At 38.9% G+C, this 24,921-nt stretch overlaps 6 protein-coding genes and 1 long non-coding RNA gene across 10 annotated transcripts; 5 read left to right on the top strand and 2 right to left on the bottom strand.

Moving 5' to 3' along the window:
• The first annotated feature begins 256 nt into the window (after positions 1 to 256).
• On the top strand, positions 257 to 3,276 carry LOC105175334 (endonuclease/exonuclease/phosphatase family protein). The gene is made up of 4 exons (XM_011097752.3): positions 257 to 1,114; positions 1,874 to 2,028; positions 2,127 to 2,237; positions 2,469 to 3,276. Exons 1-4 carry the CDS (start codon positions 355 to 357, stop codon positions 3,060 to 3,062), a joined length of 1,620 nt encoding a protein of 539 aa, XP_011096054.1. The 5' UTR covers positions 257 to 354; the 3' UTR covers positions 3,063 to 3,276.
• A 1,736-nt stretch (positions 3,277 to 5,012) lies between these two features.
• Positions 5,013 to 8,564, top strand: LOC105175333 (L-ascorbate oxidase homolog). The gene is made up of 8 exons (XM_011097751.3): positions 5,013 to 5,369; positions 5,461 to 5,570; positions 6,391 to 6,661; positions 6,768 to 6,870; positions 6,977 to 7,322; positions 7,492 to 7,857; positions 7,940 to 8,018; positions 8,126 to 8,564. Exons 1-8 carry the CDS (start codon positions 5,232 to 5,234, stop codon positions 8,336 to 8,338), a joined length of 1,626 nt encoding a protein of 541 aa, XP_011096053.1. The 5' UTR covers positions 5,013 to 5,231; the 3' UTR covers positions 8,339 to 8,564.
• On the bottom strand, positions 6,390 to 7,610 carry LOC148784897 (uncharacterized). The gene is made up of 2 exons (XR_016063082.1): positions 7,473 to 7,610; positions 6,390 to 7,362 (listed from the first exon to the last, which is right to left on the bottom strand). It is a non-coding gene; the product is annotated as an uncharacterized LOC148784897 (long non-coding RNA).
• A 1,112-nt stretch (positions 8,565 to 9,676) lies between the features above and the next one.
• Positions 9,677 to 13,194, top strand: LOC105175332 (U3 small nucleolar RNA-associated-like protein). 2 transcript variants are annotated; one of them, XM_011097750.3, is made up of 6 exons: positions 9,677 to 10,194; positions 10,576 to 11,214; positions 11,345 to 11,719; positions 12,083 to 12,255; positions 12,364 to 12,547; positions 12,780 to 13,194. In XM_011097750.3, the coding sequence occupies exons 1-6, from the start codon at positions 9,799 to 9,801 to the stop codon at positions 12,870 to 12,872; spliced, it is 1,860 nt and encodes a 619-aa protein (XP_011096052.1). In that variant the 5' UTR covers positions 9,677 to 9,798; the 3' UTR covers positions 12,873 to 13,194. The 2 variants fall into 2 exon arrangements, with proteins under 2 accessions (XP_011096052.1, XP_011096051.1); XM_011097749.3 differs by having other exon boundaries at positions 9,678 to 10,194; positions 11,345 to 11,803.
• Positions 13,195 to 13,306: 112 nt separating this feature from the next.
• On the bottom strand, positions 13,307 to 16,775 carry LOC105175329 (orotidine 5'-phosphate decarboxylase). 2 transcript variants are annotated; one of them, XM_020698315.2, is made up of 7 exons: positions 16,041 to 16,775; positions 15,291 to 15,552; positions 15,025 to 15,144; positions 14,784 to 14,942; positions 14,234 to 14,406; positions 13,723 to 13,898; positions 13,307 to 13,643 (listed from the first exon to the last, which is right to left on the bottom strand). In XM_020698315.2, exons 1-7 carry the CDS (start codon positions 16,058 to 16,060, stop codon positions 13,606 to 13,608), a joined length of 948 nt encoding a protein of 315 aa, XP_020553974.1. In that variant the 5' UTR covers positions 16,061 to 16,775; the 3' UTR covers positions 13,307 to 13,605. The 2 variants fall into 2 exon arrangements, with proteins under 2 accessions (XP_020553974.1, XP_020553977.1); XM_020698318.2 differs by having other exon boundaries at positions 13,793 to 13,898; positions 16,041 to 16,756.
• Positions 16,776 to 16,940: 165 nt separating this feature from the next.
• On the top strand, positions 16,941 to 20,138 carry LOC105175331 (Glycine cleavage T-protein family). 2 transcript variants are annotated; one of them, XM_011097747.3, is made up of 4 exons: positions 16,941 to 17,200; positions 17,813 to 18,385; positions 19,238 to 19,356; positions 19,475 to 20,138. In XM_011097747.3, exons 2-4 carry the CDS (start codon positions 17,825 to 17,827, stop codon positions 20,019 to 20,021), a joined length of 1,227 nt encoding a protein of 408 aa, XP_011096049.1. In that variant the 5' UTR covers positions 16,941 to 17,200; positions 17,813 to 17,824; the 3' UTR covers positions 20,022 to 20,138. The 2 variants fall into 2 exon arrangements, with proteins under 2 accessions (XP_011096049.1, XP_011096048.1); XM_011097746.3 differs by having other exon boundaries at positions 17,809 to 18,385.
• A 981-nt stretch (positions 20,139 to 21,119) lies between these two features.
• LOC105175328 (peroxisomal membrane protein PMP22) lies at positions 21,120 to 23,975 on the top strand. Its single transcript, XM_011097740.3, has 7 exons — positions 21,120 to 21,349; positions 21,599 to 21,697; positions 22,664 to 22,765; positions 22,962 to 23,037; positions 23,291 to 23,361; positions 23,462 to 23,547; positions 23,678 to 23,975. Exons 1-7 carry the CDS (start codon positions 21,278 to 21,280, stop codon positions 23,727 to 23,729), a joined length of 558 nt encoding a protein of 185 aa, XP_011096042.1. The 5' UTR covers positions 21,120 to 21,277; the 3' UTR covers positions 23,730 to 23,975.
• Positions 23,976 to 24,921: the final 946 nt, after the last annotated feature.

Below are 24,921 nucleotides of genomic sequence, written 5' to 3'. Positions count from 1 at the left end.
TTGATATATCTAATACGAATGGCTGCGTGCATGCACTTGTGGTACTTAATCTATCTAATTTATTTCATTGGAATGAAATTTAGAATTTGTTAATAGAGCAATCTAACCCGAATCCGTTTAATAAAATTATTATTATTATTATGAATTTAAAATCCTTAAATATCTAATCCACATTTTGGTCCAACGCAATAATACTTTAGGACTCTCAATTCAATTTATGATAATGGACTTCAAATAAAACCAATAATATTTAAATTGTGAAAATTGAAAGGGAGGCACTTTCCTATTCCATTCCATGAATCCCATTCCCACATCTTCCCACCCACCTAAGCTTGTCCTGTGAAGCGCCAACATATGATGATTTCAATTTCAAAATTGGTAATACCTTCGTTTCCAAACAGAGCGCAGTCGATCCTCTTCCCTTTTCGTTTCCCCCGTAGAATATTTGGTAACCCCTTGAAAACCCTTTCAGAAATGTCTTCCTGGACATGCTCTATGTGCACATTCATCAATCCACCCTCCCAAAAATCACACTGCGAAATCTGCCTCTCCGCACAACCGCAACCCGCCATCGTATCATCATCGACGACGACATCTTCGCCATCATCAAAACCTATGTGGTCATGCGCCTTGTGCACTTTCTTGAACCCGTATTCCTGCACGATTTGTGAAATATGTGGCAATAGGGCTTCCGCTTCTCTACTATCCACTCTTGAACTCGACGATGACGATCTTGGGAACGCGCAGTTGGGTTCTTCCGTTGGCAGCGTTTTCATGCCCTTGCGAACTTGTAGCAGTGCGAAGAAAGGAAATGGCGAGAACCCAGTTGGTGGTGGTGATGATACGGGTCCTTCTGGTGAGTCAAAGGGAGTTGTGCTGCGCCGAGATTATTGTAACTTGGGAAATGGAGAGAGACAATACATGGGTGATGATGGTAGCGGAAAGGTTGATGCTGGAGGAAATAAGGGTTTGTCTGCAGTTTTACAGCCTTGCATTAATAAGAGAAAAGATAGGGAGGTTACAGGTGTGGAGGCTAGTGGAAGTACAGCCGGTGGTTCTTGCGGGTTTAGGGCTGTCAAGGCTGCGAATCAGGCGGTTCAAGTTAAACCTGGGGGTATATTTTCCATGTTCTCTTAATGATTCTGGATTTTTGTTTGTGGCCTTCTGGATTTTTGGCAGAACCGATATGTCACTGCTGTATATATAAAAATTGAATTTTTTAGTTTTATATGTAGTATTATTGGTAAAAGTTTACTAGCCATCTTCAATCCTCAAAAACTAAGAGAAGAAGAGAAAAGAGAGATCCCGCTGCTGAAAATGACTTTCGTAGTTCACATGTAATGTCTAAAGGTATTGGCTTTAATTATATTCTTATCTTACCTAGTTTGTTTCCTGGAAATACAGAGACTTTGTTTTGCAGAATCAACAACAGCCGTGTAATGTGTTCTTAGGACTAGGACTTCTCCTGGAATCAGAGTTCCACGAACAATTGATCATATTGTTGAGTTGGTACATCGAAAATTAAATGTAGCACCATACAATATTTGAAGGAGCTGAATAGAGTAAAAGTTGCTGTATGGAGAATTATATATATATGCTACACATGACCATTGCGTGCTTTACTAAAACTACAATCAATCTGCTTCTTCTTCGTATCATTCTTGATTATTCTTTGTGTTTGGAAGGTTTGAAGAGTTAGAATTCCAGATATCATTTAAGCTAACTCACAAGGATTAGTTGAATTATTTTAGGTACTCATGTTTGGACCTCATATGAAATTTATTCAGTGTTTTGATTTATATTTGCCTTTTCTTTTACATGATAATTTTCTATTATTAGGATGTGAACTTATGATGTTAACAATGCTGTGCAGCCACATCAGGTGAGACACATCCGTCTTCAGAATGTAAAACATGGAAGTTTTTGAGCTATAATGTGTGGTTTCGTGAAGATCTTGAGATGCACAAGAGGATGAAAGCATTGGGCGACCTTATTGAATCGCATTCGCCCGATGTTATGTGTTTTCAGGTTTTTTCCAATCTTTTTATTAAGTTGATTCGGGATTTCATAAATTCTCATCCCTGCTGCCTTTTTGTCTTGATACTTATGCTTATGTGATTCTACAGGAGGTCACTCCCAGTTTTTATGGCATTTTCCAGAAATCTAGCTGGTGGAAGCGATACTGCTGCTCAATTCCAGACGAGACGGCATTTCCAGGAGCATATTTCTGCATGCAGGTGATATAAAATAAAAGGTCAAACCAGTATATAAAAAAAATGTCAAAAGAATGTCTACAAGCAGTGATACATAATAACACTGTTGCATGTATAGGATCTGTTCTTCTTTTACATTACTGCATGGCAATGGAAGCAAGCATTGATAAATTTGTGAAAGTGATACTAATTCATATTCTGCGAATATCTCTGTATTGGTATCTTATTCACACTGTTGAAAAAAATCTTTTGCAGTTATCCAAACTGCCGGTTAAATCCTATAGCTGCAAACCCTTCCATAATTCTATCATGGGACGAGAACTTTGTGTTGCAGAAGTTGAAGTGCAACCAGGTATCACCATGGTTATTGCTACCAGCCATCTGGAAAGTCCTTGCCCAGCACCTCCAACATGGGATCAGATGTTCAGCAAAGAACGTGTGGCTCAGGCCACTGAGGCAGTGAGGTTTCTGGAGAAAAATCAAAACGTAATCTTTTGTGGGGACATGAACTGGGATGATAAATTGGACGGTCCTTTTCCTTTACTTGATGGATGGGTGGATGCTTGGACAGAGCTAAGGCCTGGAGAAGTTGGATGGACGTATGACACAAAATCAAACAAGATGCTGAGTGGCAACAGAACTCTGCAAAAACGTCTGGATCGATTTGTTTGCAAATTGAAGGATTTCAAGATAAGTGAAATTGAAATGATAGGTAAAGATGCAATTCCAGGTGTATCATACATCAAGGAAAGGAGGGTGAAAGGCCAAGTGAAGGAGCTAGTGCTTCCTGTTTTACCAAGTGATCACTATGGAATGCTTTTAACTATCTGTCCCAGTGATTCTACTTAGTACTGTTGCCTCCACAGAGAAGTTTAGTCATTTTGGCCCTTAAGCCTTTTCCTTCTCTAAATGCTGCATATCTTTTGTGTGCCTATAACAGAGTCGGTAAGAAGGACCCGAAAACTTCTGCTGAGCAGCATTATGTTGATGTAAAAACTTCTCCTGTAGAATGATATCAGTGTGGAGTTAATATTAAGCATCACCAAAATCACTTGTCAACTCATCATGAGCATCTACAATTGTATATAGTAATGATTGGAATATGTATAATGGCTGGGTGCTGTAGCTGATCCTGGTTTAGTGTCAGTCATCACGGGCACAATGAATCGGTCTTTATCTGTTTTCTCCTGCAGCAAGCAGCTCCCTAGTAGTACTGAAATTTGAGTTGTATTTTTCCTTGAGAATGACAAAGTTAGGAGAGTGTAGTAGGTCTTATCCAAATAGGACAGAAGAGGAAGAGGAGGGTTGGCATTTTGTTAGAGTGAGCTAACATCACGAGTCCTCACTTAATTTATGTCAGTAGGAAGGAAGGATTGTTTATTATTTACAGTTTTCTGTTTTGTTTTATTGAGATGCAAGTAGTAGCTATTGCACAGCTGGTGGCATGTGCATTGTGAAGCCGCCTTCACTTCTTGCCTCCCCAATTCATACTAATCACAAACACCAACCCCCACTCTTAACTACTTCTTCAATTTCCACATATCTCTATCTTTTTCAACTCTTTTAAAAATTTATAATGGATTTTTTAAGAAGAAATCTCTAAGAATTATAAATAAGAGTTTATATATTTATTTGAAAATACAAACGTTAATGAATTTGTTATTTATTTTTAAAATTTTGACCAGATCTTTTTAGTTATTTTTTACAAACTTATTATATTCAAATATTTTTTTCTTTTAAAAAAAACTAATATGTTTATGTTAAAATATAATATCTTGTAATTCATAAGGCATTCTGTTCCAAATTCTTGTTTATGTAAAAATTCCAATTTCTCTGCGCATTATGATTATTCAATCAATTAAAAGATGATACAAATAAATGATGGGGTTTGATTTCATGTACTTTAGTTTTTGATAGTCACCGTCGCCTTAATCATTATAGACATGTTCTTAGATCTATTACCCCCCCCATATATGAAATTAATAATTTCTACATTAATTGGGATCATAGGCTTTTGCCCACTTTGTCCACATATGCATGTGCAATTCCGCACCAATCAATGCGAGATTTGGTCATGGAACCTACAAACTCAACTCTCTCATTACTATGTCTCACGTTCTAACCACTTCTATTTCTAGCTTCTGCTAAAATAAGGGATTATCTCAATTGTTAGATATATTAATTATTAATATTTAATCATTATAATTTATGGATAATTCAATACGATAGCAAAAAAAAAAAAAACATTCTAAATCTTAATTTTGCTATAAATCATTATAGAAAATACACAAGTTTTTATAGAAAGAAGCATATTATATACTTTTTTTGTTTTTAATAATTTAAATTTTTAAATGAGACGAGATTCCCACTAATATGAACCTTACCCTTTTGTGTCCATTTTTAGATGACTGTTTGTATCCTTCCTTCACTTTAATTTAACAAGTTTTTAGACTGTAATTAGAAATTTAATAATGTCACTAAGTGTAATGAGGATCTGTAGCTCAGATTAAATTTGATTCAATTACAGTATTTATTTATTATAACTGAATTCGAATAGATTTTTAATTTGAATAATATCATAAATCAGAGTAACAAATTAATTGGCATGTACTAGTAAGTAGTAATTAAAAATTTCGATTCTCCTGAGAAAAATTTACTATAATAAAAGCTGGCAGAGATAGTACTATAGTTCTAGGGGTTGTAGGAGGAGGCAGCGGCACGTGACAGTGGCAAATGCGTCATTTCAGCCGCAAGCACACAGAGAAACTATTCTTATTGCGCGGTGAGGAATGGAACAGAACAGGAACACCATATTTCACTTCACTCCCCCAGTCCTACTATATAGTTGTTCCTCCGTTGGACCCCCATTGCCTTTTATTTTCTTTCCCATCTCCTTTGATCTTTTCCTCGATTTGCATACAAAGAGGAAAAGACCCACCACTTTTTCCTATTTACGGAAACAGAAGAGGGAGAAATACATTCTTGATTCTTGAACAAAGTGTTGAAGCAAACAGCACTATGAGAGACTTCACTTCTCTCATCACTGTTCTGTCACTGCTGCTTGTTTTACATGCCGTTAATGGCGACAACCCTTACAGATTTTACACTTGGAAAGTCACCTACGGTGATATTTATCCTCTGGGAGTCAAGCAACAGGTGCTAAGTGCTAACTGCTTTCTGCTCTGTTTTCTGTGTTGCGTTTCTTGAATGTTGTTGGGATTGAAGTTGAGGAAATGTGGTGGTGCAGGGAATCTTGATAAATGGGCAGTTTCCGGGGCCGACGATTGACTGTGTTACCAATGACAACTTGATTATCAGTGTTTACAACTACTTGAATGAGCCATTTCTCATTTCTTGGTATGCAAACTCTTTAATCTTTACTGTTTCCGCCATTCTTGTTGCTGTTTAGTGTTAAATGGGAGGCCGTTCCTTCTGCTGCTCCACAATGCATTGTATGCCAAATCTCAGCTTACGATTCAGAATGTACTTAGATCTATTCTGTTTCTCTGTTTCCTTATAAGCTGGCACTAATGTACCCAAGATTTGAGGTTTAGCTCAGGATATGAATCCCCAGCTGTTTAATCTGTTGAAAGGATTCATATGATTTGATGTGAACATTTCCTGAACGAGATTTCTCAAAGGGCTGCTACAGACAAAATGGGTAGTTCTTATCAGATTCCATTATTGTTGGGAGTTTTATCTATTTAAAGCTGCTCTTTGAAGGAAATAATGTTATAAATTTATGGAGTTCAAGTGGGAAGTCTATTGAGCATATGACATGTTGCCACTTTGCACGTGACGGCTAGATCTATGGATCTCAGTTTTATTTTTTTCTTAATAAGCATGTATTTAAATAAACACCACCACACAGAGATACAAGTGTCCTGCTTATGTACTTACAGACTAAATGTGCATCATTTATTAGTTCGACCTCTTGGGGAATTAAAGGGTCTTGAATATTATGTCTAAAATCTGCAATATGTACTAAAGCAAGACCAGTTTCTTTTCTTAGCTTGAAGAATTAATATTTATGTTACTGAGTCTTGAAACGTAATTATCGTTAGATACAGACAGTACAACGTAAGCGAGAGTATCAAATGTCTCAGATGCAATATGTACGAAGGTTTCACAGTTGAGCAGCTATACCAGAATTCCTGATTTCGGTCATTATTTGCAGGAATGGATTGCAGCAGAGACGAAATTCCTGGCAGGACGGAATGTTTGGCACCAGCTGCCCAATCCCGCCTGGGAAAAACTTCACTTATGCCCTTCAAGCAAAAGATCAGATTGGAACCTATTTCTACTTCCCATCACTTGCACTCCATAAGGCTGCTGGAGGATATGGTAGCATTAAAGTCTACAGTCGTCCTCGTATTCCTGTACCTTATCCTACTCCTGCTGGGGATCATGTCGTACTTGCTGGGGACTGGTTCAAGAGAAGTCACAGAGTAAGTCATTGTTTGGCCCTTGGTGTTAACATAAGTATTTGAGTGGGGAGTTGAGAAAGGCACTGTATTTTCCCATAAAATTGATTTCCTAATTTCATTCTTCCAGCAATTGAAGTATTTCTTGGATGGTGGTCACAATCTTCCCTTCCCTGATGGGCTTATCATAAACGGGCGTGGTTGGAATGGATATACATTCAATGTTGATCAAGGTGACTCAAGTTTTTAATCAACTACTGTGATTACAAGTTCTGGTATATATACTTGTTTTTCCTGCCAACTTTTTCATCCTTATCAATCCAAAGATTCCTCTTGCAGGCAAAACATACAGGTTCAGGATATCCAATGTTGGGCTTGCAACTTCCATTAATTTCAGAATCCAGGGACACACCATGAAACTGATAGAAGTAGAAGGATCACACACGCTCCAGACTACCTACTCGTCCCTCGACGTCCATCTAGGACAGTCTTACTCAGTCTTGGTGACAGCTAACCAGCCAGCAAAGGACTATTACGTTGTAGTATCATCACGATTCACCTCTAAAGTGCTTACCACCACTGCTGTTCTCCATTACCGTAATTCATTTGCAAAAGTTTCTGGTTACCCCCCCGGTGGACCTACCACAGAGATTGATTGGTCTCTCAACCAGGCTAGATCTATACGGTACTATGTTTCACCCGCTAGATAGCTCTTAATTTTTCACCTGAAAATGATTTTTGTATGAAAATTTTGAATTAGTGACTACTACTTGAAGAGAGTATACTAGCTATGGAATAGCAGGAAGTAAAGATCCTTTTATAGTCAAATTCTTACTTGGGTGTTCTTCAATCAGTTGGAACCTGACGGCGAGTGGACCCAGACCGAATCCACAAGGCTCCTACCACTACGGACTGATCAAGCCTGCTAGGACCATTATTCTTGCCAACTCTGCTCCGTATATTAATGGCAAACAGAGATATGCTGTCAACGGTGTGTCGTATGTATCCCCAGACACTCCCTTAAAGTTGGCTGATTACTTCAATATCGGAGGGGTCTTCAGCGTCGGGAGTATCCCCGACAGACCTAACTGGGGAAATGGCTACCTCGCAACCTCTGTGATGCATGCTGATTACCGGTCTTTTGTAGAAATCGTGTTCCAAAATTGGGAGAATACTGTCCAGTCATGGCACATCGATGGATATTCTTTCTTTGTTGTTGGGTGAGTTTATACTCAACTCCATAAAAATTCATGTAAGGTAATCATGCTTTCTTGATTCGCTAACTCTGTGCAAATGGAACAGAATGGATGGTGGACAATGGACTCAAGCTAGCAGATCTCGCTACAATTTGAGAGATACAGTTGCTCGTTGCACTGTTCAGGTGTGTAGCAGCATTTATACTTCAAGATACCACTCCCTAAACATCAAATGTACCTTTTTTGCATTATTTTTCAACTTATTTTTGGTCCCTTGTGTTGGTCTAAATAGGTGTACCCGAAATCTTGGACTGCAATCTACATTGCTTTGGACAATGTGGGAATGTGGAACATAAGATCTGAGGACTGGGCAAGGCAGTATTTGGGTCAGCAATTCTACCTAAGAGTTTACACCTCATCCAAATCATGGAGAGATGAACTTCCAATTCCAAGGAATGCTCTCCTTTGCGGCCGAGCAAGAGGACGTCATACTAGACCTCTTTAAATATGCACAGTTTAAACCGTCACGAAAGGGTGACCGGGCAACAAACATGGCATTTAGGAAAGCAAATGTCGGTTCAGGCAGCTCAACTTGAGCCGTGAGTTATATTATATTCAACATCTTCACAAATTTTCTGATTTTTTCTTTCTAGTTACCATTATCTTGATGGAACGATGTATTTCATGATTTTATTCTGCAAAATGTTCCTATTATCAAATTTGCTTTAGAATATCTGGTGTGGGGTTTCCGGCTGCTTGATATAATATTAAGCAACTTATGTTAAATGCATGAGCAAGCTAGTTTTAATTTCAAATCACACCAAACACAATGCCTGATTATGCAGCAATAAATTGACATATTTCATGTGAGCCAACAAAATTTCACCATATTACTTTCTCAACGATAACAAATTCTTGAACAACTAGGATGGAATGAATCATCTGGATTGGTTGATAAAGAGTTAGTCTGTGCCAAGATTAGGTGTGGTTGTGTTAGGCTTTGGCCAAGCACAGAGTTTGAATGACTACTTACCTCTACTTCATCAAATTTTCCTGAACTATCCCACAACGTTTGCCAGTCTATATAAACCAAACTATCTCAACCCTCTATTCTCATCCAGCACCCACTCCATTAATACTCAAACAAGATGGCAACCAAGATTTTATCTCTAGTGGTGATTGCAGCATTTGCCACTGCCATTAATGGCAGATACTTACCTGTCGAGAACCCTGGAGCTGGAATGGAAACGGCGTTCTTTCATCAGCACTTGCCTCCTTTCGGCGGGGCTTTTGGTGGATTCAGAGGTGGCGCTTGGCCTGGCTTCGGCGGTGTGGGCGCAGGGTTTGGTAGTAGCGGCGGAATGGGCGGTGACTTGGGTAGTGGATCAAGTTTTGCTGGTGGAGCTGGAGATGAAACTGGGAGTGGTGGCATTGGAAGGGTTGTAAGTGGTGGAGGCGTGGGCGGTGATACACTTGGTAGTGGAGTTGAAGGCGGAGTATTGCCTTGAAAGCCGGCATTAGAATTCCTTTTCCACTAGTAAAAAGTTTATTTACATGGCGATGTAATGCCATTAGTAGGCGCGTGAAATTGCAAGACCATGTAAACCTTTATAAAAATAAAAATACATATTTTTCATTTAAAACACCAACAAACGTCCATCCTCCCTAAAATGCTCCACTGTTCAAGAGATTGTTTATTTCATCGAATTATTATTAAAATCTAAAAGGTCAAAGCAGAGCAGGAAAATAAAATAGAACAGAGTAAATGGGCCCAAATGGTGAAGCCCAACTAATTGTTCAGCCCATCTTAATTTACAAAAACCCTAATTCAGCCCATATCTGAAGCCCGCTAGCATCTTCTTCTTCTCCGTTAACGCTCACCAACAGACAGGCCACTGCCATTTTTCACTCCAAGCCGCCATCTACCCACAGATACGAGCACCACTCCGATAGAGATAGCCGGCGATGGCGGACGTGGTGCAATTCAAGCTTGAGCGCATGCTCAACGAACTAGAAGACCTAGAGCGGCGCGGTTTGTTCAGCCGCGGAGAGATAGCAGAGATAGTTAAAAAGCGTCGCAAGTTCGAGTACCGCCTCAAGAGGCCGAGTCCCCTAAAGCAAGATTTCTTGGCCTACATAGAGTATGAAAAGCAACTAGACGCCCTCCGACGCCTCCGTAAGAAATCTGTTTTAAGAAAGTCCGGCGGGAAAAAATCGAAAAAGTCCGTCTCGGATTACGCCGGCGTGTCGAGGATTCTCGATATTTACCGGCTTGCCACGAACCGGTTTAAGGGAGATATCCAGCTCTGGTTTCAGTACTTGGAATATTGTCGAGCGCGAGGACATGGAAGGATGAAAAAGGTATTGTTTCTGAAGATTTAACTTTTTATTTTCTCCCTACTTGTATGATTGTTAACTCCTGTAAAGCAAGGAACTTGGCAAGGTAGGACTTAATCTGGATCAATTTTGTACAACTGCACGACTCTTATCATTGCTCTGGAAGTTTACAGTTTTAACATTTTTATCTTTAAGTGACTGCAAGAGAAAATAACGTTTGTCTTTAGCGTAAAAACGAGTTGATACTTTTTGCTGTTTTTCAATATGCAAAATGTATGTGGTGTAGGTACCACGTTACTGGTTTGTTGTCTTCTTTCCTAGTATCTTTCCGTTGGTTTTGGGATTCAACTTTGGAGAGACAACGGGAAGTGATTCAAGTTCTTATTCCATGTGTTATTATTCTAGGCGCTGGCTCAATTGGTTAGATTTCATCCAAAAGTACCTGGTGTCTGGATTTATGCTGCTGCTTGGGAATTCGATAGCAATCTGAATGTTGCAGCTGCCCGTGCTCTCATGCAAAATGGTTTGAGGGCATGCCCAACTTCTGAGGACCTATGGGTAGAGTATCTTCGTATGGAACTCACATACCTTAACAAGTTAAAAGCTCGAAAAGTTGCCTTAGGGGAGGATGAGGGAGACCTAGCTCGTGATCACAGGAAGGCAGATGAGAAACAGTGGAGAGATGAAAACAAGGAACTATTTATGGCCCTCAATGAGAGTGGGGATGCTGACAAGAGATCCGATCTTCAAGATGGTGAATGTGAAGGGAAGTTGGATGTCTTTGGGGAGCATGGCTTGAACATTCTTCAAACTGTTTACAGTGGTGCAGTTGAAGCCATACCTACTTGTTTCAGTGTCAGAACAAGGTTTCTTGAGATACTGGAAGCTACAGACTTGGCTCATTCGGAAGATATGCGAAAAAAGATACTTGAGGACATGAAAAGGGATTTTTCGAAGGACCCACTATACTGGGACTGGCTAGCAAGAGTTGAAATAGCTGACCTAGAAGGCATAAATGCTAAGCAGTTCAGCAAAGCAGTTCAGGTGGTACATTTTTTTTTTCTTTCTTTTTCGTTTTCGTCCATCAACTGCCACAATTCTTTCTTTTCTTTTCTTATATACTAATTATCTGTTGTTGCACTTGGTAGTAACCTTGCACATATGCCCTTTATAGGTTTATGAGGAGGGTATGACGTTTGTACCATCAGCCGTGATGGTTGAGCTTTATGTAAAGTTCCTCATGGATGCAATCTGTGATGAAGATAGGGGTGGAGAAGCTGCCGTGCACTTCAAATCTCATGGCCATACAACTGAACTTGTTTCACATCTTCAGATGGTGTATGAGAAGGCTGAAAGCCTGGGCTGCATTACTGAAGATCTTGCTTGCGAACATGTTTCATTGCTTTTGCAGCTGGGTAAACTGGATGAAGCTAAGTTGCTGATAGAAAAGCTGTGCTCTGGAAAATTTTCAGAAGCTGTGCGTTTATGGACCTTACGTCTTTCCATAGAAATGAGATGCATTCAGAATAAATCTCTTTCACCAAGCAAGGTGGATTTACTATATATCCTTGAACTCCTGAGAAGTATTTTGATGAAAGTTAGAGTTTCAGAAGCAGAAAACCTGTGGGTTATGGTATGCAGAAATTTCGAGTGCTTTATTATCACCATACGTGGGTCTTTGATCTTTTTCGAACTTTATAAAGATTAATGCCCAATGTCCCTGTTTATGTGTGCATTCAGAGCCGTAACTCTTAACAGGCTTTATTACAATGAAACAGGCTTTATTTAACCTCGGTGCTTAAAACTGCATGTGCATGCCTCATACTGTCTATAAGAGATTGGCAGATCTTGGTACAATTTATAAACAACATCTTGGTGTACTAATGGAATTTATTTACAATTTTTTGTTTAGGGGCTAAAGTACTTCGCAAATCAGAGACAATATTTTGACAAGCTTGTGGAGACATCACTTCTTTTATTGGCCAAAGATGGTGGAAGTGATAGTGGGTTTTCACTCTCATCAACAATTGTAAATTATATTCTTCAACGGGATGGAGTTGAAAGTGCAAGAGAGATGTATAAACGGTGGGTTTCTTGTTGCGTTTCTAATTCTTTATTATTTAATGTGGTGATATACCTCCACTCAGCTCTTGGTATTATGGTTTCTCATCTCGTCTTTTCTGTCAACTGCAGATTTCTCGCTTTACCTCATCCAGGACTTGCTATGTATAGAAATTGCATTGAGCTAGAGTTGAACCTTGCATCGACTGGTGAGAAGACTGGTCTTCCTAAAGCTCGGAAGTTGTACGAATCTGCACTTGCAACTTATGATCAAGACGCAAGCCTGTGGCAAGATTATCATTCAATGGAAGTCAAGGTAAATCTTGATCTCTCTCATGTCTGATATGTAGATACACATCATGCAGAGGTAAAAGACAGTTAATTGGGGAATAAGGGAAAGAGTGTTGTCTGCAGAATTTGTCATAGGTGATTTAATTGTTTAAACAATTTTTATCTTGTGATGAAAATGTGTGGATTGATACATTAGATAGTGGTTTGAGTTTAGAGTTTTAGTAAATGTGCTAATTCCCGTAATCGTGATTTACCAGATGGGAACATCTGAAACTGCCGCAGCTGTCCATTGGCGCGCAAGGAAAGCCCTCAAAAACAATATTTCCCTTCTTCCTTCTGCAACCTCGTGATGGATGTGCTTCTTATAGTTACATTAATTTATACACCTATGACGGGTTCTGTATATCTCAATGGCTGTTCAATTTTGACTTTGTTTTCTCACCATCTTGTTGGTTTTATTGTTGTAACATGAGGAAACACAGAGCCAGTGATCTTGAGTCATTTTTTAGAGAAATTGGAGGAATGTATCATCTGATCAAATTTAACCTTGTGAATCCGTCTATTTCGGTTCATGCGAGTGCAATATGTCAGGGAACAAGATGTTGAACCCTGTTAAGTGTGATTATGATAAACATCTTGCTCCTAATTGCAATTCATTATCAGTATATCTTATTTCCTTTCTTTTTTTTTTTGGTATAGTTCAACTTCAGTATCAATATATCACACGGCAAGATGAGCTTTCATTATGTCAATACATAATGTTGCTTCGAGTAATGAGGTCGAGTTGTGTTAAATGTTCAGGTATTATATAGATTATAGAAGGGATTACATGTAAATCTAAGGACAAATAACCGAAAAAAGAAATAAGGATGAAAATTAAAAGACACGCATTTCCTAAGCTTGTGTAATTATTTAACACAACCTGATAAACACTGGTGCAGGACACTATTTTCATAAGGAAAAATTTCTTCTCCTTTCCCCCCGACAGATGGAGCCAATTGAACAATAGCAAACAGTAAAGTACACCCCTCCATACAGACTGAATCTCCGAGAAAGGTATTCCAGACACTGCTGAATATTAAATTACAATGTCACACTCTCGGCCACTGTGGACTGACAACCTGCAAATGACAATTGAACAATTTAATGCACTGATGCAACGTGACGGTCACATTATACAACATTCTAATTTATTCTAACCATTTTCTCTGGAGGTTTTAGTTCTTCTGGAAGATCTGTCAAACCCGTATATCCAAGTATAGGAACTCACCTCAAGTGTGCTAAATACTAGTCTCATCCGGCTAGCTACAACTGATGGTTCTTCTGCACGACCCATTACTGCCATTTGCTCCATTTGGAGAGTCTTCACCGGAAGCCTTTAGTTATACATGCAAGTGATAAAAATCGTTCTTAATTTCAGGCTTTTGTGTTTCTTCTTACCAAAAGTACCTTTAGGTCAGAAGTAAAGTATTCAGATTTCGGTATGAGGCTGTGATAGAGAGTAAGGCTCTAGCTCTCAAGTGGAACCATAATAAGAAAAGAGAAGGGATAGGCAGTAATTATACTGTCATTCAGAAATGGTTGTTATAATTATCAAGGAAGTCTATTATAATGATTTTGGGAGGGTTATTAGCATAAAAATGAAGCTTGAAAACCAAGCTCTGGGATAACATGAATTCCAACACATGTGAAAGACTTAGCAGGATCTCACCAAGCCATTCCTCTCATGTAGTATGCATTTGCTATGATTGCACAGAAGCCCTTCCAATGAATCAGCATTTCCTCGGACACAGGGGGGATGGACGACCATCGAACTATTGTTGGTTGTGGAGTACAAAGGATTGTGATAAATACAATGCTCAGCCACATAATACATTCATCAACCTACACAAGTAAAAAGACAGTGTCACATTGGTCATGTTTGCGTCAATTTTTGCCATAGTGATTACTAGGAGTTTCTCCACTTGTGAAAACCCAATTGCAGACCATGGAAAACTAATCCATCATGTTCATAACAATATGCAACTGCAACAAACATGAAAATTTACGTATACATATTGTAGGATTAGGCAGAAAGAATAATCCAACACAAGGAACCAAGAACTATATTCTGCCTGCAGAGACCTGATCACATAGAGGAGGAACAGGTTTTGCTGCCACCCATAGCCATGGATATATGGCAAAAGCTGATGATATGTTTTTACATGAACATGAAACAGCATGCCCTTGTAGAGAACTAATGTGAAGATAAATTGACTTACTTCTCCAGAGATAATCTTGGACTTTAGACCTGTACTTCCACCATATGCTTGCATCACTTCAATTTCAACACCTGAGTCCTTCATATCAATAAGTTCTTTCCTCAAGCCTTCATCAGTGCAACCCAATGCATATGCATTCACACCGGCGCTGATGAACTCCTAAGAGTCATTCCATTAGTGTCTTATCCAATAAAAGCCACTGAAATAACCTGACATGAGACAGAAAAATCAACAGATATACTTTTAGGTTGTCACCTCCTCCACGCTCAACAAAATTCCGGTATCGTCTAAACAAGCTGATAGCTATATTGCGTGATGATCGATACTCATTCTCAGGAGAAATGGAATCTTGAGATCGGCACTAGCAAAAAAAAAAAAACAAGAAACCATGAGAAACAAGGTACAAGAGAAGCAAAAGTACAGCAAAAAAAACAAAAATAATATTCCTGATGTGTAAGTTTTGTTTGCATGCATGCAGGGAAGTCCAACTAAGAAGTAAGAGCTTACCAGCCATCTCTTCGAAGTGATTTGGTGTGAGATATGTTGGAGTTTGAGTTGACTATTGAAATTCCGTGAGGAAGACCAGTTTGACTTGTAACACAGGACCTTCAAAGGACCTATAGAAGTGGCCATATGAATTAAGGGATTAACATGCATCAACATGCAAGGAGTAGCTTCTTGGACCATGTTCATGTCTGTATGTGCTTGGCAACAGTTAAAGGCTCCAGGGATGTGAACCGTCAACATGCTTGAACCAAGAGCTTTGGACCTTAAACAAAAATAGCAAACTATACTTGAGCAACATAATTAGTATGAGCCAAAATGCAAGTACATAATTTATCCGAAAAATTAATCTCTTGGCTTCTTGCATGGTGGTTTTCTCAATTAAATCTTTTCGGGACAAAATTAGGAAATCACAGTTCAATGCATTGGCAGTTCTTGTATGTCTATACATGAAAGTTCAAGATTGTGTCCAAAGAACACAGATTGCTTTTATTCCACATTTCAGTTCAAGAGCCATGTCACAAATGGTTGTAGCAAAAAATTACAGGAGTACACAGCAAACACTTAGACCAGTATGTTTAAGGCGCCTCAATTATGCCGAAATAGCTTGTACACCTTGAAAGGAGGATCAATGAAAGACTAAGACATACAAGGAAAGTACCAGAAAGGGGAAAATCTTTTTAGTTTGCTCTTCTTTCATCAAGATATACAGAGAGATGGAAAGGCACAAGACGAGATTAACAAAAAGCTTGCCTTTCAACTACCACTTCCATGATTGTTCACCATCAAAATAAGTTGGACGACCCGTCAAAACTTTTGAGTTCCAGATAGATGAGCAGAGATGCATAAAGAAAAATGGCATATAGAACGATGATCGGATGTCCATCCGGCAAAAAGATCACAACTTTATAGATGGGCGGGCAGTAGAATCATTAAACTTCGACTAACCTCTTCAGAGTCTAGATGATTTCATCTGCAAATAGAAAGCTTCTCCCAGGAAAAAAAAGTCAAGTTACAACGAGAAAGGAAAAATCAAGAACCTTATTGTCGCTGGAGATTTATACCGAAAACGAAGTTGGATATGAAGATATATCAGAAGAATCTAATAGGAATTTGATGCGGGCCACGAATTTCGTGAATGGTTCTGGGAATTGCCGCATTGGATCCTAATAAAACAACAAACGAAAATTTGACGCACTCATTTTTTCTGGCTCCTGACAGTTTGGACTCGAACTTCTCACGGTGACAAGAATACAGAATCATCCATCCGACGTCGTTGGGAAGATCATCCCCCTTGTCCCCCCACAATTCCAAGGAAATCTCACTTTTAGTCCCATTGAACTTCCTAAGTTACACATTAGGTCTAAGAAAATATTCCTAAAGCCCCTAGAGTTTCAAGGTAATCCAGTTTGGTCCACAGAATTTATTGACTTAGCAATTGTCTCAAGTTCCTGACTGCCCGAACAATATGTTGAGCACACAATTCAAGTGCGCGGGGACTGGGGAGAAGATAGGAACAAGAAAAACGAAAGAAAAGGAAGAAAAAAAAAGAAAAAGAAATAATATTTCCCTTCTTACCCTCCCAAGACTAATCGCCTACCAACAACCAGACAAACAGGAAATGGGTAATTGAGCATTGCACCACCACTCACTGAAGATGGGTCTTGATTTTGGCTGAGAAAGCCTCCTCCACCCACTAAATCCATCATTCTTAATTTTATTTATTATTTACCAATTACCAATACAATAATCATAATTTTGCTTTATACACAGTTCGGGCGCATAAAAATATAATCTTGATGCCTGGATAAAGACAGTTTTTCTGTCGCTCCATAAATATATTTCTCATAAGTATGCTCATTTGGGTTCCCACTTAACCATTTTCAAGAAAAAAGAATCCTTCTCTTATTCAGGTACTGACTGTTCTTCAATCCCTCGTTTGAATCTGAATGCTTGCATTGCCATGCTTCTGAGTACTACGAATTGATGCAAGTTTGCTTTTTTTCCTGCTCATTCATACTTTTATATCAATTTTGTTGCTCTTCTCTTTCTGGGTCGGTGAGATTTTCTTTTATTGAAACTGTATTGGAAGGAGCATCTTGGATCTGGTTCTGAAGAATCTCATACAAGATGGTTTTTCTGTATTATATGTTACGGCAGGATTTGTGTTAAATACACTGAAGATATTTGAAGTTGTATCATTATGACGTAGAAGAGAAAGAATGGATTTTGATTCTGGTTCTGCAGTCATACTCAAGCAAATTGAATGTTGAATTTCAATAGAATTTCCGTGTTACACTATCAGCTGTATGCTCTGAAAATGCATGGAATCCCGGGCTGACTAATTAGTTTCACACTACATTATTTGACAGATAATCTTTTCTGCCTTTACATAATGTGTTAATCGAACCATAACTTTGTTACTCCGTTTGCTGTGGCTCCAGAACTAAAATTTCTGCTTTTCAGTAAAAAACTGTTCATTTAAATTGATGTATTCTTGTTAATGACATCATTCTTTTAGTCAGATATTTGCAAAGATGAGGGGAGGACAATTGTGGCAACTTGGTCAATCAATTACTCGCCGTCTGTCTCAGGCTGATAAAAAGACTGTTGCTCGTCGATGCTTTGCATCAGAAGCGGATCTTAAGAAGACAGTTCTCTATGACTTCCATGTTGCACATGGAGGGAAGATGGTTCCTTTTGCAGGGTGGAGCATGCCAATTCAGTACAAAGACTCGATCATGGAGTCTACATTGAACTGTAGGGAGAATGGTAGCCTCTTTGATGTTTCGCATATGTGTGGTCTGAGCCTCAAAGGAAAGGACTGCATCCCTTTCCTTGAAAAGCTTGTGGTTGCTGATGTTGCCGGTCTTGCACCGGGGACTGGGTGTTTGACTGTCTTCACAAATGAGAAGGGAGGAGCAATTGATGATTCGGTAATAACCAAGGTGACGAATGACCACATATACCTCGTTGTGAACGCAGGATGCAGAGACAAAGATCTTGCCCACATTGAAGCACACATGAAATCATTCACATCAAAAGGTGGTGATGTTTCTTGGCACATCCATGATGACCGATCCCTTTTGGCTCTCCAGGTCATTTATCACACATCTTGGTTTTGGTTGTTTATGTGCTCTGTATATGTTAACTGATATTCGGTCTTTAATTATGGAGCATAAAAGGTTCTTATGTAACGAGCTTGAATACTAATTTAAAGCAATTGAATTGCATAAGATCACAGCCTTCAACCAATCCTATTAGCTAAGGTATGAAAAGAAGTATCATGAATATGTCTTGGTTCTCCATCATAATTTGAGAGGCAGGGTCCTTCCAAATATTAGGATAATATCCAACAGAAGTAAAATTAACTTCTTAGGCTTAGTTCAGGTTTTTGTGCACGTGAAATCTTGGTAAAGAAACTATATTGCCGAAGCAGTAGCTTTAATACAACCTAATTCACGTTATCATTGGGAAACCCCTGAAAATTTGATGCCATTTCCTGTCCCAAATAGCCATCTTCCAAAGAGTTGTTTCTTCTTGAGAGATTAAGCGGGTCATGGGAAATATAACAATAGAATACAATTCTGATCTATTCTTTAGAATTATGGTGCTTATGATGCCTGCCACATTCCTACGCCATCAAAACCATTCTTTCTTCTCTTTGATTTTCTTCAAGATGTTTTTTAGTTTTTTCTTTCTTGCTGCCACCTAATCTTTCTCACGGATTTCAGAAGTAGACACAGGGTTATTGTGTTCCCAGAATGACAAGTTGATGAGCAACTCGTCTTTGTGTATCTTCCAGGTCAAAATAGTGTCATTAAGTCTCTAGCTCATCAAAATTAAGTGAAACACATCCCCAATATGTTGAGCATTTCATGCGTCATGGTACATCTATTTCCTGGTGTTGCTCTCACATGCATGAATTCTCTTGAAATTCTGTGGTGCAGGGTCCCCTCGCCGCACCAGTTCTACAGCACCTAACAAAAGAAGATTTGAGCAAGATATACTTCAGTGACTTCCGGATGTTGGATATCAATGGAGCACCCTGCTACCTCACAAGAACAGGGTATGCTGCTTAATCAATGCGTTTGTATAAAAAACACTTTTTTCCCCTGTTTATTCAATTAACTTCTCATTTTTGCGGCAGTAGAAAAGGAGTTGGTTAACCATATGAAAACTTTCAGGTATACTGGTGAAGATGGTTTTGAGATTTCAGTGCCCTCAGAGAACGCAGTCGATCTCGCAAAAGCCATTCTGGACAAGTCTGAAGGTAAGGTCAGGTTGACAGGGTTAGGTGCTCGAGACAGTCTTCGTCTGGAAGCTGGATTGTGCTTGTACGGCAATGACATGGAACAGCACATAACACCTGTAGAAGCAGGACTTACATGGGCCATAGGAAAGAGACGACGGGCTGAAGGAGGATTTCTTGGTGCAGAAGTAATAATCAAGCAAATTGAAGAAGGACCAAAAATCAGGCGAGTCGGGCTTTTCTCTGCCGGTCCACCTGCCAGAAGTCACAGTGAGATTCAAGACGAGAAGGGACAAAACATAGGGGAAGTCACCAGTGGAGGATTCAGCCCCTGCCTCAAGAAAAACATAGCCATGGGGTATGTGAAATCTGGATCGCACAAGGCAGGCACTAAGCTAAAAGTTGTGATTCGAGGGAAGTCTTACGATGCATCCATCACGAAAATGCCTTTTGTTCCCAGCAAGTATTACAAGCCATCTTAACTTTGTTGTTGTTAAAATTTCTTGAATGACTGATGCCTCCGAGAATGTTCTTTGGGCAAACTAAAGATGCTGCAACAAACTATTCTCTTTGTCTTGGAAATTTGTTGCTTAAATTGATACTTGTGTGATAGTAGTTTTAAGGATGGCCTACTGCCACTTTGGTTCCAATGTTGGGGCCACATAATGGTATACAAAATTACAGAGTATGCCTCCAGATTTTTCAATAATTTAAAAAATGGCTAAAAATGAAATAAATGAAAGTCTTTTAGTTCAATAAGATAACATTGGTAACCCATAATTTATGAGGACTCTTCCGTCACGCTGATTCAAAATCTGATTTTGAACATTGAATTGTACTATTATTTTGGTCTTGCTAGTGCTGCACGTAGCTTTGATTATCTATCACTTTGATTGAATTCAAACAAAAATTTTGTTATACTTCCAATACGATGAACTAACATTACATGCTTCGTCATGGAGCTAGGCCTTATGGTATTTTTTAGTAAGATCATAAAAGGGGTTAGAACACTGGAGCTGGTTGCCTTACTGGAAAATTGAGCGTAATTAAATAGAGAGCACCTCACAAATTCTTCTTTTTCTTTGTAACATTATGAAATTTTTAGAAGAAAAAACAATCACAATCTGCAGACAATAGGACAATGAAAATTAAGTGGAATGTAAAAATGAGAAGGGCTCAGAAGCCAAATCAAATGATTAAACTCACTATAGGAATAGTCAGGCCGGATAGCTCATTTATTAACTTGACAGTTGGATGATGCCATAGCTTTCTTGATTTGTCGACAGACTTTCAGTTGGGTCTCCAGCGATGAGTAGTAGCGACTTCCCCGAAATATGCCGAAACTTGGGAGGTGAAGTGAAGAAATAACAAATGGAATCCCATGGAGAGTCGTATTGAAATAAACGTAAAAAGGGTTGAAGAGAATATGCTAATTCATACAATCTCATAGTTAGTTGGGTGAAAATGATCGTGGCCTCCGCCACTCCGCACCCTCCTCTTCAGTTCACAAAAAATGTGATTAATAACGCGGGGCCCGCTGTAGTCCCAGTCAAGAAAGATATAAATATCTTAGGCCTGAGATGAATGAACAAATTCAAGATTCAGGAATCGGTCATATTTCAGACACGCCACGCCAAGCGAGTACCAAAGCGTACTAGGTCATATTTCAGTTTTCTTGCTCTCTCTTTCAGTGGACGGATATCAAAACAACGACAGAAAAAGAGTGAGCACAGTAGTAATGGGATCAGTGGCAAAGAAGGGTTTGCAACAGTATTTGATACAGCTCCAGCAACACCCTTTAAGAACCAAGGTGTCCGCTTTCTTTGACTTTGATTTCTTTCTGGTTAATTTACCTTGATTTCTCACGTGGGTTTTCTTTTTCTTCTGATTCTTGGCCTTGATATGATATTATTCTGCTAGTTCTTCAACTTTTACTGTAAAATCTTGGACTTGGATTTTATTTTTCTTTTGCTTTTTGCTGATTCTTGACCTTGATATGATGTTCTTATTCAACTTCTTCAACATTTATTGTAAAATCTTGAACTTGGCTGTGTGGTAGGTGATAACCGCAGGAGTGTTGTCGGCGATCAGTGATATAGCGGCACAGAAGCTCTCGGGCATTCAGAAACTTCAAATCAAACGCCTTCTTCTCAAAGTGGTACTATTCTTATGGAGTTTATAAGTAGGAGACTACTGATTTGTACTCTACTCAGCGTGAATCCCGCTATTTTCCAGGGGGTAAAAAACTGATCGGAATAACTGAATCCTGAATTAGGCTTTGTCATTCATTTCCTTGATGATTTGTAATTTAAAACCGAAATCATGCTAATTTAGTTAGTTTACTGACGTAGCTAAATTGTATTACGTAAGTCCAATCTATAGCTGTTTGATGGATGGCTGGATAGAGAAAATGGTCCCTGTTGTTTGGTGTTAGGCAAAGAAGGTAATAAACGCTCTGTCGGCTGTTTGTAGGGGTAGGTAAAGATCTTTATTGAGCGATTACTAGTGATTTGATAAAGCCCTTACCCTATTAACGTTGACACTATTTTCTTTACTTAGACAGTGACCTTTTGGATTGTATTGATTGGCATGAACCATGAGGTAATCATGCATACACTTGGAAGCTCACTTCCTGATTTAAGGGAGGAATTACTTACAAGAATTTAAGTGAACATTTGCTGAGAATATATATGAATTTAAGCTAATTATATGTAAGTTTGATCTCCATTGGTACCCATTTAAACCGAAAGCATAAGAATTTTGAGCTGCTTGGGGAGCCTGTTGATTCTTGTTTTAACATTTTCTGTTCATAAATCTTTATAAAGTTGGATATATCCAAGATTATCAATATCAGATGCTATTAGGACTTTTGCGTTGGAATATTGGTTTACCTGGTAATGTGATGAGTCTGTTGACAACTTATTAAAAACTGCCAAATAAGCACTTGATGCGAGTTAATGCTCTTCAAATCTGGAAGTTGCTTATTAGCAGGCTTCATGAATGAAGGGGCAGGAGTCCGTTGCTAGGCAGGGATTTAACAATCAGCTTATATTGTTCACCATGTTTCTGTGCAACCAAGCTTTTGAGATGCTTGCTATTTTTGACTTTGAATTCCAAAATGCAGCTGTTTGGGGCTGCCTATCTTGGACCACTGGGGCATTATTTTCACATGTTGCTGGATAAAATTTTCAAGGGGAAGAAGGACACAAAAACTGTTGCAAAGAAGGTATTCCTTACTTCTGTATTCTCCATTTTGTTATCTTAGTTTTCTGAGTCCCTTTTTGATCTTATGTACTTTTACGACTCTTTTGCCACCTGTGTTTTAGAAAAATGATGTGCCAGTAATATTGGCGTTGTAAAAATGAATAGAAAGTGGGAAAACTATTATAGGGAACATAAAATGCCTAACAAAATCATTTCAGGTGGTGCTGGAGCAACTGACCATCTCCCCGTGGAACAACATGATTTTCATGATTTACTATGGACTCATTATCGAGGGTGAGTCTGTCTCAGTTTATAGCTCGCAACATCTGTTTCATCAGTTGAGAGTGCGAAAAATGACTTCTCTTGGAATCTTTTAAACTGTCGCTTCTGCTATAATATATTATGGAGCAGGGTGACCGCCATATTCCTTCTGGTCTGGCACCATGTGCCTCTTTTGTCTTGTGCATTTGGTACTGTTTCCGGATTGTCTGCAAGATAGATAATTAGTTTTGTGATCTAAAGAGAATTTTACTGACCTCAAACACAGGAAGACCCTGGATGCATGTGAAATCTAAAATCAAGAAGGAATATCCAACTGTGCAGTACACGGCATGGAGTGTATGTGATTCTAAGTGGTTTGCTTTTGATTCTGTACCCCGTTTTCAACTAACAATGGCATGTTACTGAAAATTTTTTCTTTTATTGCACTCTAATGCAGTTCTGGCCTGTCGTTGGATGGGTAAATCACCAGTACGTCCCGCTGCAGTTTCGAGTTATTGTCCAAAGTGTCGTTGCCTGCTTCTGGTATGATGTTTTCCTCCTGCCTTCAGACAATTTTTTTTCTTCAGATTTTAGAGAATACTTGTATTCCCCTGCGTCCTTCTCTACTTTTGTAGTGTACTTTTTTGTGCTAAGCCCTGTTTCTATTTTTCAGGGGAATATTTCTGAATCTAAGAGCGAGGTCTATGGCACTGACTAAAGGTTAAACTCACATGAGAAGACGAATCTGCAACAATGGTCTTTATGTAGTTCATAGATTGTGGACATTTGCTGCTTGTTTAACCTTATTTTTAGTCTTTTCCCCATTGTTTTCACCGAAATGTGGAATTGTTAACCCATGTCGATTGCTTTTGCGGGTCTCTGAGCCACAATGGTTTAAACTTGTACTCCATCATGTAATAACTATGAAAATCTCATTGTTACCGCCTATCATCCGGTCATAGCATTTCTCACACTGTTGGTTTTTCTTCTAACTAAGCTGAATTCTACAACCTTCTGTTTTGATCTATTGCAGACGCGCAATGAAAGGGACATGTACTTGGAAATGGAAGGAGAATCAGGACTGTGCCCTTGTTTGCCCGAAGAATGAACCTTCATAACTTCTCTTATTTGTTGAGAAAAATCACTTAAAATTTGATACTTACACAGTCAACTTCAATCACACACCATACCTAGAACAACATAAAGAAGCTGACGATTGACTGTCAGAATGTTCAGACAGTGAAATTGGCAGCATCAATCTTGTTACAACTTACAACAGTTCGGTAATGAGATTGTCATCCCAATTCCCACACAACATTTCTCAAATGACTGCTCGCCCGTCCAACTTTTTTTTTTTAATTAAAACCATCTAAAGGTGGGAGAGCTTTTCGGAGTCCCCAGTCCTTCTATACTAAAATTCACAAAATAGTTACAGCGGGGAGAGCTACCTCCCTAGAATTTCTAACAAAGTTATAAACAAGGAGTACTACTCCCTTACAAATAGAGCAACAATAAACGAGGAGTACTACTCCCTTATAACAAAAGACTCGAACATGTGTACTAGTAAAACTATGGCGAGTCAAAAAGCCTTTTGTTATCCCACCACATCATGAATCGCACAACACCTGCAAATAAATCTGTACAAGAAGGCCAAGCCACAGTGTGTGTTATGTTCCAAAAGGATAAATAATGAACATTAGTATTAACATGGAGATCAAGTTTGTATGACTGGCAGCCTTTGAACCTGTGAAAGGGGTTCAAAAAACCGACAAAAAATATAACAACAAGCAACAAGCAACAAGCAACTAGACCCGTCCAACTTCAAACAAGAAAACACATTAATAATTTGTAGGCTGTAGCATCTAGCTCGTGAGTCGTGACATATATATAGCTTAGAACGTGATACTGTGCAACAAT

The sequence above is a fragment of the Sesamum indicum genome, linkage group LG12, assembly GCF_026168435.1.
Source record: "Sesamum indicum cultivar Baizhima isolate 11 linkage group LG12, ASM2616843v1, whole genome shotgun sequence".
NCBI lineage: Eukaryota > Viridiplantae > Streptophyta > Magnoliopsida > Lamiales > Pedaliaceae > Sesamum > Sesamum indicum.
The sequence above is the reverse complement of the archived record's forward strand: the minus strand, read 5'-3'. Positions and strand labels throughout refer to the sequence as shown.

Coding starts and splice junctions, on each gene's coding strand:
- LOC105175334 (XM_011097752.3), top strand. CDS start 355: ATGATGATTTCAATTTCAAAATTGGTAATACCTTCGTTTCCAAACAGA. Junction 1,115..1,873: donor GGTTCAAGTTAAACCTGGGG/GTATATTTTCCA, acceptor AATGCTGTGCAG/CCACATCAGGTGAGACACAT. Junction 2,238..2,468: donor GAGCATATTTCTGCATGCAG/GTGATATAAAAT, acceptor AATCTTTTGCAG/TTATCCAAACTGCCGGTTAA.
- LOC105175331 (XM_011097747.3), top strand. CDS start 17,825: ATGAGGGGAGGACAATTGTGGCAACTTGGTCAATCAATTACTCGCCGT. Junction 18,386..19,237: donor GATCCCTTTTGGCTCTCCAG/GTCATTTATCAC, acceptor TCTGTGGTGCAG/GGTCCCCTCGCCGCACCAGT. Junction 19,357..19,474: donor TGCTACCTCACAAGAACAGG/GTATGCTGCTTA, acceptor GAAAACTTTCAG/GTATACTGGTGAAGATGGTT.
- LOC105175328 (XM_011097740.3), top strand. CDS start 21,278: ATGGGATCAGTGGCAAAGAAGGGTTTGCAACAGTATTTGATACAGCTC. Junction 21,698..22,663: donor AACGCCTTCTTCTCAAAGTG/GTACTATTCTTA, acceptor TCCAAAATGCAG/CTGTTTGGGGCTGCCTATCT. Junction 23,548..23,677: donor AGTGTCGTTGCCTGCTTCTG/GTATGATGTTTT, acceptor TCTATTTTTCAG/GGGAATATTTCTGAATCTAA.
- LOC105175332 (XM_011097749.3), top strand. CDS start 9,799: ATGGCGGACGTGGTGCAATTCAAGCTTGAGCGCATGCTCAACGAACTA. Junction 12,256..12,363: donor GCAAGAGAGATGTATAAACG/GTGGGTTTCTTG, acceptor TGTCAACTGCAG/ATTTCTCGCTTTACCTCATC. Junction 12,548..12,779: donor ATCATTCAATGGAAGTCAAG/GTAAATCTTGAT, acceptor GTGATTTACCAG/ATGGGAACATCTGAAACTGC.
- LOC105175329 (XM_020698315.2), bottom strand. CDS start 16,060: ATGGAAGTGGTAGTTGAAAG. Junction 14,943..15,024: donor GAGGAGGTGACAACCTAAAA/GTATATCTGTTG, acceptor AATGACTCTTAG/GAGTTCATCAGCGCCGGTGT. Junction 13,899..14,233: donor TACATGAGAGGAATGGCTTG/GTGAGATCCTGC, acceptor GTATAACTAAAG/GCTTCCGGTGAAGACTCTCC.
- LOC105175333 (XM_011097751.3), top strand. CDS start 5,232: ATGAGAGACTTCACTTCTCTCATCACTGTTCTGTCACTGCTGCTTGTT. Junction 5,370..5,460: donor CTCTGGGAGTCAAGCAACAG/GTGCTAAGTGCT, acceptor GTGGTGGTGCAG/GGAATCTTGATAAATGGGCA. Junction 6,871..6,976: donor TACATTCAATGTTGATCAAG/GTGACTCAAGTT, acceptor TTCCTCTTGCAG/GCAAAACATACAGGTTCAGG.